Source organism: Paroedura picta, chromosome 2 (genome assembly GCF_049243985.1).
Source record: "Paroedura picta isolate Pp20150507F chromosome 2, Ppicta_v3.0, whole genome shotgun sequence".
In the NCBI taxonomy this organism is placed as follows: domain Eukaryota; kingdom Metazoa; phylum Chordata; class Lepidosauria; order Squamata; family Gekkonidae; genus Paroedura; species Paroedura picta.
Genome location: NC_135370.1, coordinates 37,579,732 through 37,596,767, shown reverse-complemented (window position 1 = coordinate 37,596,767; position 17,036 = coordinate 37,579,732). Strand labels below are relative to the sequence as shown.

General features: G+C 45.2%; 1 protein-coding gene across 1 annotated transcript in view; it reads right to left on the bottom strand.

The window, feature by feature from the left end:
* The window catches only part of LRP2 (LDL receptor related protein 2), a 216,187-nt gene that overhangs the window by 22,021 nt on the left and 177,130 nt on the right, over window positions 1-17,036 (bottom strand). Inside the window, exons 61-68 of the mRNA XM_077319790.1 lie at window positions 16,583-16,720; window positions 14,128-14,250; window positions 11,976-12,104; window positions 9,985-10,116; window positions 8,965-9,096; window positions 6,119-6,262; window positions 2,446-2,611; window positions 547-675 (exon numbers count right to left, since the gene is read on the bottom strand). Of these exons, the coding sequence (XP_077175905.1) occupies window positions 547-675; window positions 2,446-2,611; window positions 6,119-6,262; window positions 8,965-9,096; window positions 9,985-10,116; window positions 11,976-12,104; window positions 14,128-14,250; window positions 16,583-16,720 (1,093 nt within the window). The remainder of the gene's footprint in view (window positions 1-546; window positions 676-2,445; window positions 2,612-6,118; window positions 6,263-8,964; window positions 9,097-9,984; window positions 10,117-11,975; window positions 12,105-14,127; window positions 14,251-16,582; window positions 16,721-17,036) is intronic.

The following is a 17,036-nucleotide window of genomic DNA, read 5'->3' as shown; positions in this document are numbered from 1 at the left end:
AGTCAACCTTGAGCCGGCTGCTGGGACTGAACTCCCAGCCTCATGGGCAGAGCTTCAGACTGCATATCTGCTGCCTTACCACTCTGCGCCTATATATTATAAACCCCAATATATAGGTATTCTCTAATATAAAACTGAAATACGGTTATTTAAGAAACTAGCAACTCTATCCTATCTGCTGCTCAGCTGTGGTTACGGCCATACTAACATAAGGGTCAACAAAGCCATTTGTTTCATTTCACTGATAACAGACTTGCAGTCCAGTAGCTAACAGCATTCTTGTGACAACAACCCACTCTGCTCTATTAACCAATAATGCCTATTTATTGTTGTTTAACCGCCTTCAAATTCCGTGAACACAAGGACAGAGGGACCCGTTAGAACAAATCTTTAACTTGCAATAACGCACAAGGGAATATTTGGGAAGCGCTCAAGTATTTTGTTCGTCAACAAAAACTAAGGCTGTACTTGCCAGCAGAGGAACAGTGTGGCATTTTAGTTTGGGTTCTCATTCAAATTTACTCCTCTGGTCTCCTAAGTGCTCACCCAAGTTTAGGGTTGACGGCAATTGCTGCCGGTTGGTCCAGAAGGGAGTAGACGAGCCACTTCCTGTACCTCCCATCAAGCTTTGCCACTTCTATCCGATTCGTCCCAGCATCAGTCCAGTAAAGATGCCTAGTTTAGATTCAATTGAATAATTAGCAATCTGTATTATCACTCAGCAGCATAAGAGAAAATGCAACAAATAAAAACACTATGCATGTCTTAAAAATGTCATTCTACCCCTTCTATTTTTGAACCTTACCCATCTTGGTGTACCAGCTGGACATGAATGCCTGGCTGAAGGAAGGAGTCTTGCCAAGCCATCTCAAAAGAGGTGCTTCCAAGTCCCTTTCCTTGCGAAGCCCATCTTAAACCCCGGAGATTTAAATAACTCTCAGACAGTAGCAAATATCTCTCTCTTCAGCAAGGTACATAAATCAGTGGGGATCATAAAACGCCAAGCTTTTTTAGATGGAACTGAGCCTCTAGACCAACCTTTCTCAACTTTTTTGAGAAACTCCTGAAACATTCTTCAAGCCTTGAGAAGCCCTGAAAGTGACATTATTATGCAGACTATGGTTGGGAAGCGTAGCTGTGTACATGCCCTCCTGAAACCCCTTCCTTTCTCACTCCCTCTAGGCTCATCACTGGCCATTTCCGGAGGGTTGACATGACTGTATATGGTTATATCACCCAGGAAATATTTAACAAATTTTAATATATGTATAAAATATATAATTAAATTCCACCCATTCAGGGAACCCTTCCAGAGTTGTCAAGAAACCCCAGGGTTTCATGAAAACCTCGCTGAGAAAGCCTGATCTAGACCTGTTTCTGTCTGCTTTCAGCCCTAATCTTGTTAGGCTGGTTCTTCAGTTGGGAAAAATACAGGAACAAATGAGTCCTCAAGTCTTCTGGCCTTCTCAGTGGCTTTTGATGAAACCACTCGTGGTATCCTCATGGACTGATTAGGTAAAACAGTGGTGCCACTTAACACCAGGTGTTCCGGTGCCATAATGTGGCACTGAGAGACAAGTGCTTGACAGCATTTGGTTCTTAAAACACAACCTCTCACAGGGCTTCATTCCACAGCCCATGATGCTAAGCAACTTCATGAAAGTATTGGGAAAAGGAATCTGGAGATTTGGTCAATACACATATGGAAGCTTTATTCAGCTCGAATCCTTCTTTTATTTAGGTGAGTCAGGTGAGACAGTAAACATCCTTAATCACTGTCTATAGAGTTGGCATTAGATTGCTTGACAGCCAAAGAACTAAAATGTCGTCTAGATAGGAGTGCTGTTGGGCCAAGTTAGGTTTGGAGAGTCTACCTCTTTTGGAAGTGGTGGGGTTTGAACTCCCTCCTCAAAGCACAAGTGCATTGTTTGGAGTGCATTTAGCTCTAAGGCTTTAACTGGCTCTGGCTGATTTGCCATCTGCAGTCCAACAGGTTCAAAATGTGGTGTCTGGGCAGCTGGCAAGAACAAGTTTCATGGATCATATCACAGCAGTTTTAAACACTCTCCACCGGCTATGTTCTTACTTCTGGGGTTGAAAGTGTTGGTGTTTTTCTTTGATGCATTTTTTATCTCACCCTTCCTCCAACATGGTGTCATGATACTTCCTCAACTCTATCCTTTAAAAAGTCCCCCAGTGAGGGAGGGGTAAGGCTGAGAAAAAACAACTGGCCCAAGGCTACCTGGTGAATTTCAAGGTTATTACTTAGAAAGCTCTACAGAGAATGGGATCAGGATAACTCAAGGATTGAATTCTCCAGTATAAACCTACACATACAGTATGAATGTGGAACTACAAAGAGTCCCCCAACATTTGCCATGTTTTTACTGCATTCAAAGATGACAAAGATCTCCTGAACATTTTTTATCTAGCTGTTGTGCTTACCTTCCAACCCAATCCACTGCTAAGCCAACTGGACTGACCAAATATTTCAGATTCAGATCAACCTCCTTCACAGGATTATTCCCACCACTTTCAAATGTGGGGATATAGGCACGTTTGATGGAACCAAACTCTGCACCGCGTCCCAGAATGCTGTAGTATACAATACCTGCAGGAAGTTCAGAGTTTATTTTCATGATGATTATTATCTATTATTTTGTTTAAAGTAGATTAAACAGTGGAAGTCAATAACAGTCCACACAAAAAGACGTCTAATAACCACAGGGTACAATCAATATGAGGAGACATCTAATCTAATGATTATTATTTTAGGGATGGGACTGTGGCTCAGTGGTAGAGCATTTTCTGGGCATGTAGAAATCCCAGGCTCAATCCCTTGCATCTCCACTTTAAAAGATGAGGTAGCAGGGGATATGAAAGACCGCTACCTGATACCCTGGAGAGCACTGCCTATCAATATCAAATTCAATGGACCAATGGTCCGATTCAATTTAAGGTTGATTCATGTGTACCGAAGACGGCAACTAAGACAATTTGGGGGTTGGAGCTGAAAGCTGAAGAGTCTAGGACTTTTCAGTTTAGATGACTAAGGGGGAGCATGATAGAGATTTATAAAGTTATGTATAGGGTGGAGAAAGCTGACAAAGGGACATTTTTTTGCCTCTCCCAAAATACTAGAATTGCAGGGCAGCCAAATGAAGCTGTTGGGCAGCAGGCTCAGGGAGGACAAAAGGAAATACTACTTTACACAGAGAGAAAATTTGAAATTTGCTGCTAGAGAATATAGTGATGGCCAAAAGAATATACAGATTTAAAAGCGGATTAGATAGATTCATGGAGGAGGAGTCTACCAGTGGCTACTAGCCATGGTGACTGAAGGGAACCTCCACATTCAGAGGTATTAGGCCTCTGAATTCCGGAGTCAGTATGAAACACCAGAGGAAGGCCTCTACACCCTGCCGTTGGCCATCTAGGGCAGTAGTCCCCAACCACTGGACTGCGGCCCGGTGCCGTACTGCAAAGGCCTCGGCACTGGGCTGCAGCTCCCTCTCCCCGCCCCCCCAGCGAAAAACTTGCCAGGCCGCGAGCAAATCGGCCACCAAAGCAGCCGATTAGCTTGCGGCCCAGCAAGCTTCTTTCTGTGGGAGTGTGGGAAGAGGGAAGCGCGGCTACTGGCGGTGCAGATGCGCCTGTGCAGCATGTCCGTGCATGCGCGTTTGCGCTCCTGGTGGGACCGAAACTGCTGCGCATGCACGTTTGCGGCCCCGCCAGGAGCGCAAACGCTCATGCGCGGCAGGTCCTTGCATGTGCGAAACTGCAGCACAAGCACATTTGCGGCCCCACCGGGTGCAAACATGCATGCACATATGTGCCGTGTATGCACATTTGCGCATGAGCTTCCGTGCATGCGCGGCGCCCGGATCACCCTCCCCCCCACCAGTCCGCAACCCCAAAAAGGTTGGGGATCACTGATCTAGGGGAACTGGCTGGCCACTGTATAAGATAGGATGCTGGACTAGATGGACTACTGGTCTGATCCAGCAGGGATCATCTTATGTTCTTATTTGTCCATGTGTGACTAGGATTACTAAAATTTGAGCATGCATAATATGTTAGGCACGATGCATAGTATGGATATAATAAAGAAAAACGGTATTACATCAGTACAAAACAATGAAACAATGATTATGCTGTCATTAAAGGTAAAGGTAAAGGTATCCCCTGTGCAAGCACCGAGTCATGTCTGACCCTTGGGGTGACGCCCTCTAGCGTTTTCATGGCAGACTCAATACGGGGTGGTTTGCCAGTGCCTTCCCCAGTCATGACCGTTTACCCCCCAGCAAGCTGGGTACTCATTTTACCGACCTCGGAAGGATGGAAGGCTGAGTCAACCTTGAGCCGGCTGCTAGGATTGAACTCCCAGCCTTATGGGCAAAGCTTTCAGACGGCTGCCTTACCACTCTGCGCCACAAGAGGCTCATGCTGTCATTAGAACATGCATTATTTGCTTGGCCAGCTTGTGGCACGCCAAAGCCCCAAGTCACTCAAGCCATTTACTCCCTGAGAATATGACACCATTCTCCTCTTGCCGAAACATTTAATGAAGAAGATCTAAAACTAGGCATCCTTAATGACAGAAAATCCATTATGGCCAGAGACATGATGGCTTAATATGCAATACTGCTTTTTGCAGAACCATTACGGTTGTGAAGAGTTTTATCAATAATGCTGACAGCATAAATGGCTAAAAGTACAACAATTAAGGTGAGGGGCTGTGACCAAGTTGTACAGCATCTGCTTGTCATGATGAAGGTCCCAGGTCAATCTCTGGTATATCCAGGTTGGTTTTGTTTTTTAAGGATGAGTTATAAGAAAGCATTACCTGAGACCCTGGAGAGTCACTGCTAGTCTGAGTAGACAATGCCTACCTTGATAGACCAATGGTCTAACTCAGTATAACAGAAAGACACAATCTGTTTATTACTGGCTATATCCAATCACATAAAGGTATCTTGAAGACAAGTTCTTCATACAGTTGTCAGCTTAGATATTCTTTATTCCAACAGATTCAGTTCTAATACTCTTAACTTCAATTCTTTTTTACTTCCTGAACTGTTACTACTTGGTATGTCATGACTCCTATATTTTTGTAGTTGCTAGGTATTAAACACTGGAAGATCAAATGAAGGGTGTTATAAAAAGATATCCGGTCAGCGTCTTAGGGGTTTGCAATGTATCTTTACACCGCTCCGTGGTAGCGGTATAAATAAAAGGCTAAGGGATGTAGGGGTGGGCTCAGTCCGGGATGGGGAACAGACCCCATTGGCTCTTGGCCCCAGACTGACAAGTCCCTCTGATTGTCAGTCCGGGGCCACGGAGCCAAATGGGAGGCGCGCACACCGCGCCTCCTAATTGGCCACTTGCTCTCGGAGTAGGGAGGGCACAGCGCCTCCCAAACCACCCACACCCCGCAGAATGCATGGGTAAGCCCGACAAATGGCAGCGACTAAGCTGTGGGGAGGGGGGGGAGGAGAGCCAGCCCTTCCTGGGGGCCTGGCAACTGCAGATGCCACCTCACAGAAGTGGCGTCTGCGCTTCCCAGCATCCCAGGAAAGGACTGAGCTGTGGGAGGGGGGGCAGCCAGCCCTTCCCGGAGGCCTGTCTTCAATCTCACTCTCACGATCGCCCTCAGAGGTTAGACACGAAGTATACCCATACCTATTTTATAAACAGAGAACTGAAGATAAGAGCTCAGTACCACACACTTAAATCTACAGCAGCAGTAGATAACCGGCCTCATGGACTGGAATCTATTTCAGTGCCCATTTGATATCGTAGCAATTTTTCTTAAAACGCCAGTAGATGTACAAGATGGGGAACTGGAGGTTGAATACATGAGGACTTCATCTGCACACAGGACTTTTAATACAGTGACTTGCAAAGTATTCACCCCCCTCGGGGTTTGTCCTGTTTTGCAGCATTACAACTTGGAACTAAGTTGGGGGTGGGGGCAGCAGGTAGCACCATTTGATTCTCACAACATACCTACCACTTTGAAGGTGCTAAATCTTTTTTATGGTGACACAAACAGCCACTATATAAGAACCTCACTAGCAGGTAAAAGATTAGTTATTAAAGCCGTAAATATACTCACTGAGGCCTATCCCCTCCGGGTCCCAGTCATAGTCTATAGCCTGGATGTGCTCCTCATCATCGATATAGTCAGAGTATTGCTCGGATGACATGTTATACCTCCGAATACGGACATTATCAGGCAGAAGCAATATTGGAGGGTTACCTGGAAAAGATAACAACATACTCTATATTGCTGTGCTCAAAAGATGCAGGAGAAATTACTGATTTGTCCAACACAAAGTATCACACTGCCCCCCCCCACCTGTCTTTATTTTTACCCTGCCTATTGTCCAAGAAGTTCATGTAAACTTTTACTGTTCTCACATCTTCTACTTTATCTTCACAAAAATCAGTGAGATAAGGCAGACTGACTAACCCATGGTCAGCCAGGAAGTCTCATGGCTGACTGGACACTTGAATCTTCTGTTGTTGTTAGGTGCGAAGTCATGTTTGACCTATCGTGACCCCATGGCCAATGATCCTCCAGGCCTTCCTGTCCTCTACCATTCCCCGGAGTCCATTTAAGTTTGCACCGACTGCTTCAGTGACTCCATCCAGCCACCTCATCCTCTGTCGTCCCCTTCTTCTTTTGCCCTCGATCGCTCCCAGCATTAGGCTCTTCTCCAGGGAGTCCTTCCAACTCATAAGGATCTGGCCTTCTTCAGGATCTGGCCCTCTAAGGAGCAGTCAGGGCTGATCTCCTCTAGGACGGACCGGTTTGTTCGCCTTGCAGTCCAAGGGACTCGCAAGAGTCTTCTCCAACACCAGAGTTCAAAAGCCTCAATTCTTTGACGCTCGGCCTTCCTTATGGTCCAACTTTCACAGCCATACATTGCAACCGGGAATACCATAGTCTTTAGACGCACTTTTGTTGGCAGGGTGATGTCTCTGCTTTTTAGGATGCTGTCTAGATTTGCCATAGCTTTCCTCCCCAGGAGCAAGCATCTTTATTTCTTTGCTGCAGTCCCCATCTGCAGTGATCTTGGAGCCCAGGAAAATAAAATCTGTCACTATCTCCATTTCTTCCCCATCTATTTGCCAGGAATTGAGAGGGCCGGATGCCATGAATTCTCTACTCCTAGCCAAATAGATTTGAATTCTATACTCCTAGCCAAATACTCCTGTTTTAGAATTCCTGTTAGATCAAATTCCTCTCTGCTTTTTTTGTTAGCCATTTCAATAAGGAGTTCAGAGCTGCATCCATGTTTCTGCTCCCAACCTTTTGGTCTCACATCAACCCTGTGACATAGTTTAGGCTGAGATATATTTTGTGGGATCCAGTCTAAATACTTCATTTGCAGAATGAAATTTTCTTCACTTTTTCCTCTCCACACCCTACTAATCTTCAGGAAATATCAATCCGTGGGGAAAAACCCTAGAACAATGACATGAAAGTGGTCTGCAAAGGGAAAGAGGGACTGGTAGAATTGCCAATTTAATCTGTATCCAACCCAATTATTAAATTTGTATCCCGCTTTTTTTCCATCATGGAATTCAAGGAGGTGTGCAAAGGACATCTCTCTCTTGGCCAGACCCAAGATGAGAAATAGTGCCTGGCTAAAGCTATCTGGTCACCTTCAAACACAACAAGGAAGTTAGGCCCTAGTCTCTGGGCTCTGAGTCATTTCAGCCTACACCCCTCAAAGAGCTTTATGCTCCACTACCTCCAACTGCCTGGTGATCCCAGGCACCAAGGAGGCTCACTTGCCCTCAACCAGGGCCAGAGCTTTCTCCATCCTGGCTCCCACTTGGTGGAACGAGCTCCCAGGGGAGATCAGGGCCCTAGTGGAACTTGAACAATTCCACAAGGCCTGCAAAAGAAAGTTCCTCTGTCAGGCATTTGGTTGAGTTTGACCAGAACCAATCACCTTCCATTGGCCCTCTGAACCTCCCTCCCATGAAAATCACCGCCAATTTGTCCAACCCATGGGGCCATCAGTATGCTGTAGGTTTGAATTACTGTTCTCATCATTGTTCTACTGTTCTATCATATTGTTCTATTTGTTATCACTGTATTGTTACTGTTTATAACTAGTGAGGTATCTGTACTGTTCCCTGTTCCGCTATGTAAACTGCCCTGAGCCTATGGGAAGGGTGGTATATAAACATAACAAACAAATAAATATATTTAAAACTGGAATGGCAAAGTATAAATACAAAGATGAAGGCGATGACAAATAAATCAAATGCCTGCAGGCTAAAACCTGGTTTCAAAAAGTAATCATACCTAAACTAAAATGATTTCATGTTGTCTGATCTGCGACAGCGTGATCTTGAATTGTTCATTATATACAACAATATACTGCACTATCGCTGCTCCCTTTGCATTTTTAGGGTCTGAGACAAGGTTCCACCTACTCAAATTATATCACACATCAAAGTCACAGGCATGACCCAAAAAGGCCCGTGACTCTTTTATGTGACCGCGTTTGAGTGACTGATGTTATAAATGGGCTGTGCGCCGTCTATTTATGTTCATTAGTCCATGAATCATTAGTGACAATCTGTCAGCAAAGCATCATTGATTTATATCGATATAATCTGCCTTTAGAGAAATTGCTGCAACATTAATTTTCTTCCTGCTGACAACCGGCGACAGAATGAACAGGCCTCTTGTTTTCTAGAAACCTGCAAGGAAGGGGAAGGGGGGAGATAACTGAATGTGAGAATATACATTCCCACCCCCCAGCTTTAGTAGCCCAGTGGTTTTCTATAGGATTCTACACAACTGCACTGCAAAATAAAAAACATATAGCAAGGAGAGAGAACACAATACAGGTGAAGATAAGGGGGGAAGTTTATCGCCAGAGAAAGTCCAATGTGTATATTTTTAAAGCACCTCTCAATTCCTTTGGTAGAGCTTACCACTGGCTGCACACTGTGTCCCCTGCTGATCTCCAACAGATCTAAATCCCTCTGCACAGAAGCATTCGTAACTTCCTTTGGAATTCTTACAAATCTGTGGGCATGTTCCAAAGATCTCGCACTCGTTGATATCTGAAGGCAAACAGAAATAAGCATGTTTTACAGTTTTGGGGTTACATGTAGTGCTTGTTTTTTAGGGGTTTTTTTACATTTAAGAAGAAAAGAATTGCCTTGCTGGACCAGAATCCAACCCTCAGCATCACTTTCTTCTCCTTTAGTTTTTTATTCTATCCTTATTATGTGTTTGTTCTTTCTTTTCACTATTACTGCTCCTGTTCTTCGTTCTTTCCTCTCACTATGATTCCTCATAGCTCTTCTTCCATTCAGAAGCTTGGATCCAGCAATGTGTGACTGACAGCATAAATAGATCTGGCACAGTTCCACTCGTACACGATCTTGTGCAATACCCAAAAATTCATCGCACAACATTTTGAGCAAGTGGGAGAATGGTTCAGAATATGTTACGTTTAAGACAGCACAAGGGGCTGGTGTCAGGTTTTATTCCCGTTTTGACTTGCGTAACCCGAGGGCATGTGGAAATGGTCCAATGGATCTTTTGTGATTCTGTCCCCCCAGCTTTGGACTTTTCGTGCATTCTCTAATATTCATCTCCCTTCGTCTCTTCTTCCCTTTGACGTCTACTTGATCTTAGGTTGGGCTCAGAGGATTAATTTCTTAATTCATTTTATCCACATTTATCAATATCTTTATATTTCTTGGAGTTCAAGGCCAACTCGGGAAGAAAAACGAATGTACCTGGAAGAGTCTACAGGACAGGAAAGTGATAGAGATCTAAGGTAATTTATGAACTGGAGTGCTAGGAAAGAAATATACCTCCACTCAACAACAACCTCAAGGGAAGCCCTTTTAATGGCATAATGGAAGTGACAAAAGGATTTATTAGAGCAAGACATCACTGAACATTCCTAAGACAGAAAACAATCTGAAGATAGACAGTACCGTCACAGGTGTTTCTGTTCTGATCACTGGGCCTGTATCCTGGCCTGCAGGTACATATAAAGCTTCCTTCACTGAGGTTGGTACAGTTGTGTTCGCAGATATTTTCAGCGCAAGTTCTTCCTGTTCCTGAGTCTAGGAGAATCATAATTTTTATTTGAAGGTAATAGCGACCGGAGTGGACACTGGCCAGGACATTGCCCGGCTGAGGAAGGGGATGTGGGATCGTGGGGATCGTGCTTGCCATTCCTGATGGTTACTGGAAAAATATATAATGTACAACAAACACTGACAGAATACATTGCATCAAAAGCTTCTAACCACCATATCCGTGGACCGCTTCTCCTACTATGTCGTCCAAAGGCCACTAAGATCTAGTGATCAAAATTTATTTAGGATCCGTGGCCCCAAAGAAATTAAACTGGCCTCAACCAGGGCCAGGGCCTTTTCTGTTCTGGTCCCAGCCTGGTGGAATGCTCTTCCTGGTAACAAGAGCCCTGAGGGACCTTGGACAGTTCCACAGGGCTTGTAAGACAGAGCTGTCCCCCTGTGCCTATGGCTGAGGTCCTGAAAATTACATCGAAAATACCAGAATAATCACCTGTTACATCAAATTAAATATTATTCAGCACCCCTTCACCTATCCACTGAGCAGGAGACAACCTAGGCAAATTAGTTTCAGTTTAATTCTGCATTTAAAAACTTATAGTAATTTAGAGTTTAACTTGTATATTTTATATTATTGCTTGTTTTTACCTATATCTAAACTGTCCTGATATATAAATACAAAAATAAATAAAAGAGCCAAACCATAGTGCAGAACATAAATCACAATGCTATACTGTTAAAGAGTTATAACATTAGAAATGATATACCTTCACAATCATTATGTTTTTCTTTGTACTGTATTACAAACTTCAGTGTAAACCACCCTGACTCCAAAGGGAGGGCAGTATGTCTGTCTGTCTGTCTGTATAAAAATCCAACCCTTGTACAGGAGTTGAATGGAAAAGGCATGGCAATTTTCGTGAACACTGATGAGCACCAAAAGATCCCTCCCCATTTTCAATAATCTTTTACAGATAATTGGATAAAAGTCTTTGCCAATTCAGGAAACCCTGCCCGGAACAGACTTCATATGCCCTCAGATTCTTGATAGTCTTAGATTCATGTGGCTGGTATAAGAAATTTTCCTATCAGCAGGGACTAGATCCTTCTCCTTCAGTGATGTTACCAAGAATCAGTATAGGCTGAGAACACTCAAGAAAGGTGTAAGAAGCCCTAATGCAGAGAAAACTCTTGCCAAAGCAGACAAATTGAGGAAATCATGGCGGTGGATACATAGAGGGCTTCAGGGAACTTTTCAGGGTGCCTAAAATTACTAGTGATTATGCTACCTATCATAGTTTACCCTGTCTTCTACTTGAGGCAGCATGATGTCATCACAAAAAATGCATGTTTCAAACTTGGGGCAGAGGAGTAGTTAAGAAGAAGAAGAGTTGATTCTTATATGCCGCTTTTCCCTACCTGAAGGAGTCTCAAAGCAGCTTCCAATCGCCTTCCCTTTCCTCTCCCCACAACAGACACCCTGTGGGGTAGGTGAGGCTGAGAGAGCCCTGATATCACTGCTCGGTCAGAACAGTTTTATCAGTGCTGTGGCGAGCCCAAGGTCACCCAGCTGGTTGCATGTGGGGGAGTGCAGAATCGAACCCGGCATGCCAGATTAGAAGTCCGCACTCCTAACCACTACACCAAACTGGCTTAAGAAACCATGGCTCATACTAGCCCAAACCTGTCACGTCTCAGAAGCTAAGCAGGATCGGCCTTGACTATTATTTGGATTAGAGACCACTCTCTGATGTATCACAATTAAAGTTTGCAAGATTTGCCAACCCCGTTGTACACATACATGCACAAAGGTCGCACCTCACAATGGTGCTTCTCCCATTACAGATTCAAGGTCGGGTCTGAGTCACAAGGACTGTAGTACTTACTGCAGCCGAGTTCATCAAAGTGATCTCCGCAGTCATCGTAATTGTCACAGACGTAGTGCAGCGGGATGCAGTTTCCATTGCCACACTTGAACTCTTCACTGGTGCAAGGCTTAGGAGTGGGTTCTCTGCCTGCAGGCAGGAGACAGAAGACACACTCACACACTTACATAAGATAAAGTGCCTATAGCATATCTTAAAGTACCTGCTTCTTAAAGTGCCTAGGTTAGTACCTGAAGTACTTAAAAAGGTAAAGGTATCCCCTGTGCAAGCACCGAGTCATGTCTGACACTTGGGGTGACGCCCTCTAGCGTTTTCATGGCAGACTCAATATGGGGTGGTTTGCCAGTGCCTTCCCCAGTCATTACCGTTTACCCCCCAGCCAGCTGGGAACTCATTTTACCCACCTCGGAAGGATGGAAGGCTGAGTCAACCTTGAGCCGGCTGCTGGGATTGAATTCCCAGCCTCATGGGCAAAGCTTTCAGACTGCATGTCTGCTGCCTTACCACTCTGCGTCACAAGAGGCTCTTCCTGAAGTACTTACATACATGTATGAAGTATCTAAAAGAAAGGCAACTTAGCCAGCAGAGAGGGTCACTTTATCATGACTGGCTGAACATTAGTAGTGGTAGTGATGGTAGTAGTAGTAGTAATAGTATAAACAGCAACAGCAGCAGCAGTTGTAGCAGTAACCTTTATTCGCATTTCCTGCTCTTCTTGGTTGCTCAGGGCATTTACAATACATTAAAACAATCCACACTAAAACCAGTATAAATACTATGTATTAAAAACATTCTATAGTCTGCATACAGCCTCATTTCAATAAAATTTGGGCCATTCCAGTTCCCCAAATCTCAATACCTTGTTCCTAATTTTACCATTTTTCATTGAGATGATGAAAGCTGCAAATAACAGTTGATCTTAAGTTGTGTTGCCACAATCAGTAGACCTCCATTTTGTCACACCTTCTCTGTTCAGCCCTCCATCTTGGGTTGTAACCACCTTGTATTTCCCACTCACACGGAGCACTGCTAACAAAGTTTCGCCCATATACAGAATAAAGCATAATAAGCAAAGCTGCGAGATTTGGATCCTGAAATATTTGAAGTCACTGAATAATGATGTTGGGAAGGATTACCAATATTCCAAATCTAGGGGAAGGAAGTGAAGCCCTCTCCTGACTGCCTGAAAAAGGGAACTGAGGCATACCTCAGACAGCCTAACGCTATGGGTGGTAGGAGCAGAGACCTCAGAATGCCAGATGGGTGTTGCCATGGTTTTGCCAGACAAAAGAGATAGCAGAAGTAGAGGCGTACATGCAAGAGCTCTGCGAGCTGGAACTGCCTACTGACTTACTGGACTAGAAGGGGAGGTCTGGCCAAGGTGGCAATGAAAGGACCATCCTGCCCACTAACCTGTGTGCCCACTGAGTGGGTGTTCTCTTGGCCAGGTGACATTGTCAGTCCACACCACTCACACCTGGGACCTGGATCTGGGGAAAAACTGGTTTTCCTTATACCTACCCATTTCTGGGCTTTCCCGAGCTGCCCTTTGAATGAGAGAGAACCCCACTCTCGTCCACAGTACAGGGTAAGCCAAGATAAGGCTCTTCCCTGCTTCTAATTACAACTCCAGTCCTATGCTCGCTCACTCAATGGTACTATGCCCAGGGCTGCTGGGATACTTCCTACTCACCCACCCTCACTCCTCTGCTGGCCAGTGCTGCTCAAGGTCTTTGCTAACACTCCACAACCAGTTGTCCATTGAGCCACGCCCAATGCTACCATGGTGGCATTTGCACTGAGCAAGGTTTAGGTCCAGATTGGCAATAGTGGCTGATGCTGGGTAAGTTTGCCACATTTTCTCAACATTCCAGGGTTGGCACAGGAACAGACAGCTAAGGGAAATCTTGTTGGCCTTGGCAGACAGCTCTTCCTACCAAGATGAGGGCCCTGCTGGACCTCAAACACTTCCGCAGGGCCTGTAAGAGCTCTTCCACTGGACATAACATCAAGAACATGCTGGTCTCCCTGGCTAAAACCTGCCCAATCAATCAATCAATCAATCAATCAATCAATCAATCAATCAATCAATCCTCCAAGGACTTATTTTATGCCCCCCTTCCCCCGTTTTCATTTTACATGGGAGACCTACAATGTTCTTCTGCCTCGTCGCTTCCATCTCCACAGTCGTCTTCTTGGTTGCACAACTCATGGCTGTAGATGCAGCGGTTATTTCCACAGCGGAAACGGAACGGTGACTCACAGACAACATCCACTGAAATTAAACAGGCCAGTGATCTTCAGATCTTGTTTACAGAGCATCAATATCTAAATGCAACCCTAATCAAGTATTAGAAGCGATCCTCAGAATGTTTTAGTCATCTGTTCGTTATAGCTATGGGATCATGCAAGCATAACGCATCCTTCACCTCAATTCTGGGTGGAGGGATTGAAAACACGCTGCAGGATCATAGATTCTCCCCGTTGTTAAACTGTAGACAAGGGAGAGATCTGAGGAGATCTGGATTCTAATTACCACTCAGGACTCAAACAAATAAGATGAAGATCACGTGTCTTGTTCTATGCAAACTGCAGTCACATGAAGCCTTAATTTGCCTCTCAGCCATGCAAGAATAGGGATGAGGTTCAACCCTTCTAGCTTCATTTGGCTGTATTCCATGGAAATTAGGCTCCCTACTTAATTAGAATTTTGAAGGGTGGAAACATAGCCTTTTAAAACATGTATATTTCTCCTTTCAAATACTAACACCTGCATTTGGGAAGCCACTTTCAAACAGTGACACAAAGCTCTCTCCTCATGAGCTGTACAAATCGATAACATTACATATTATAGGCAGAACACTATGTGCAATTTTCATGTTGTTGGTTTGAACTATTAGCCATGAAATTCACTGAGTGATCTTCAACTTTTCTCACTCCCTCAGCCAGCTTGGTGTAGTGGTTAGGAGTGCAGACTTCTAATCTGGGGAGCCGGGTTTGATTCCCTGCTCCTCCTCCACATGCAGCCAGCTGGGGGACCTTGGGCTCACCAAAGCACTGAGAAAGGTGCTTGTAAACCACTTTGAGACTCCTTCGGGTAGAGAAAAGCGGCGTATAAGAACCAACTCTTCTTCTTCTAATCCAAGGGTGGCCAAACTGTGACTCCCAAGATGTGCATGGACTACAATTACCATGAGCTTCTGCCAGCATGGTCATTGTCAGGGGCTTTTGGTAATTGTGCTGAGCCTGGTGGTGGCACAATCCAGGGAGAGCCCAGGGACCACAATGAGCCTGGCAGCTGCTGTCGAGGTCTCCATGCTGGACCCAGTGGTGGCTGCAGGAGAGCCCAGGGGCTGCACTTGGTTAAGCAAGGGGGTGGGGGAGATAGGACTCCCCCTCCCCACAAGTCTTGCAGCCCCCTACTTGTTTCTCAGAACATTGGCAGGAGGTAGCCTACAAGATACTTCACACTCAGAAACATTTTCATATTGTTTAGTATCTACAACAAAATTTGAGTCCCGTGGCACCTTTAAGACCAACAAAGATTTATTCAAGGCATGAGCTTTTGTGTGCACGCACACTTCCTCATTGGACTCAAATTTTATGATGCTGCTTCAGACCAACATGGCTATCCACTTGATAGTATTTATTTGTTCATTTTTATTTATTGATTTGATTTATTAACCACCTCTCTCTGCATCCATGCTTGAGGTTGTACAACATGTATTTCTGCAACAGTGTTAAAAGCAGAACGTAAAAACTGTAATAATAATAAAAATTCTATCCCAATGCTCTAGCTCAGTATATCTGGGTGGTGTAGGGCGGGGGTCATCAACCCCCGGTCTGCGGCCCGGTGCCGAAGCAGCCGATTAGCTTGTGGCCCAGCGAGCTTCTTGCTGCGGGGGGGCAGGAAGAGGGAAGCGTGGCTGCCGGCACACCGCTGGGTGCCAGGAGCGCAAACTCACATGCGCGGCAGCTCCATGCATGCGCGATACTGCCACGCATGCGCGGAGCCCCCAGGTCGCCCTCTCTCCCCACCCCTTGGCAGCGGGCTGCAACAAGATTGTGGACCGCTGGTGTAGGGTATTGGGGGGACACGACATGCAGTTTGTCTTTGCTATATGCCTGGAGGAATAGTGTCGTGTTGCACCCCCTGCGGAATTTAGATAGTTCCGTTAGGGCCTGCATTTCTGCCAGCAGCATATTCCACCAAGTTGGGGCCAGGGCTGAAAGGCCCTGGCTCTGGTCAAGGCCAGTCACACTTCTTTAGGGCCACGGACCACCAGGGTATCTGCATGTGTAGATCTCAGCGTTCATCTGGGAGTATGTTGGGAGAGGCAGTTCCTACGCCAATCCTGTAGGAAACATACAGGTTAACATCCAGAACTCAGATATACCTGTGAGGAGGTTTTCATATTTCGCTCACAGACTGTTTTTTTTTTAACCCGAGAAGGGTTTGAAAAGCAGGCTGTTATAAGGCGGTGACAGAAGGAGAAAAGCTCCTTGTCCAAACCCAAAAGAATCCACTGCGCATGACCCAATTCTGGACCACCCCCTACGATGTCCTTGAGCTTCCGTCCGTAACATCAAACTGTTTTCTAGCTTACAGCAGAGGTGAAGTTCCTCATCGGAGCCGTCTCCGCAGTCGTCGTCACCGTCGCATTTCCAGTGGGACTGAATGCAGACATGGTTTTTGCACTCAAACATCGTGCGTGGACAGTAAGTGCCGTTCGGATAGCGAGTGGCTGGAAAATAAGAAATCCTGTGAGAATTCCACCAAGTTGGCTTGGTCCTCATAACACTAGACAGACATTGGCAGACGCTTATCCCGTTTCTTCTCTGAAGCTCTCCTTTTAGCCTTTCTTTAATTCCTGCAGTTGCTCATGTGGCTGATCTCATCCCCCTCATTGGACGGGTAACAGCCTCGCTTCAAAGAGGACAGAGATGCTGGACGGGAATTGTGCTCCCTTGCTCATTAGGGAAGGCTTTCTCAACCAGGGTCTCCTTGGGGTTTCTTCATGGTTTTCCGAATGGGTGGGAGATCATTTTTAATGTATTTTT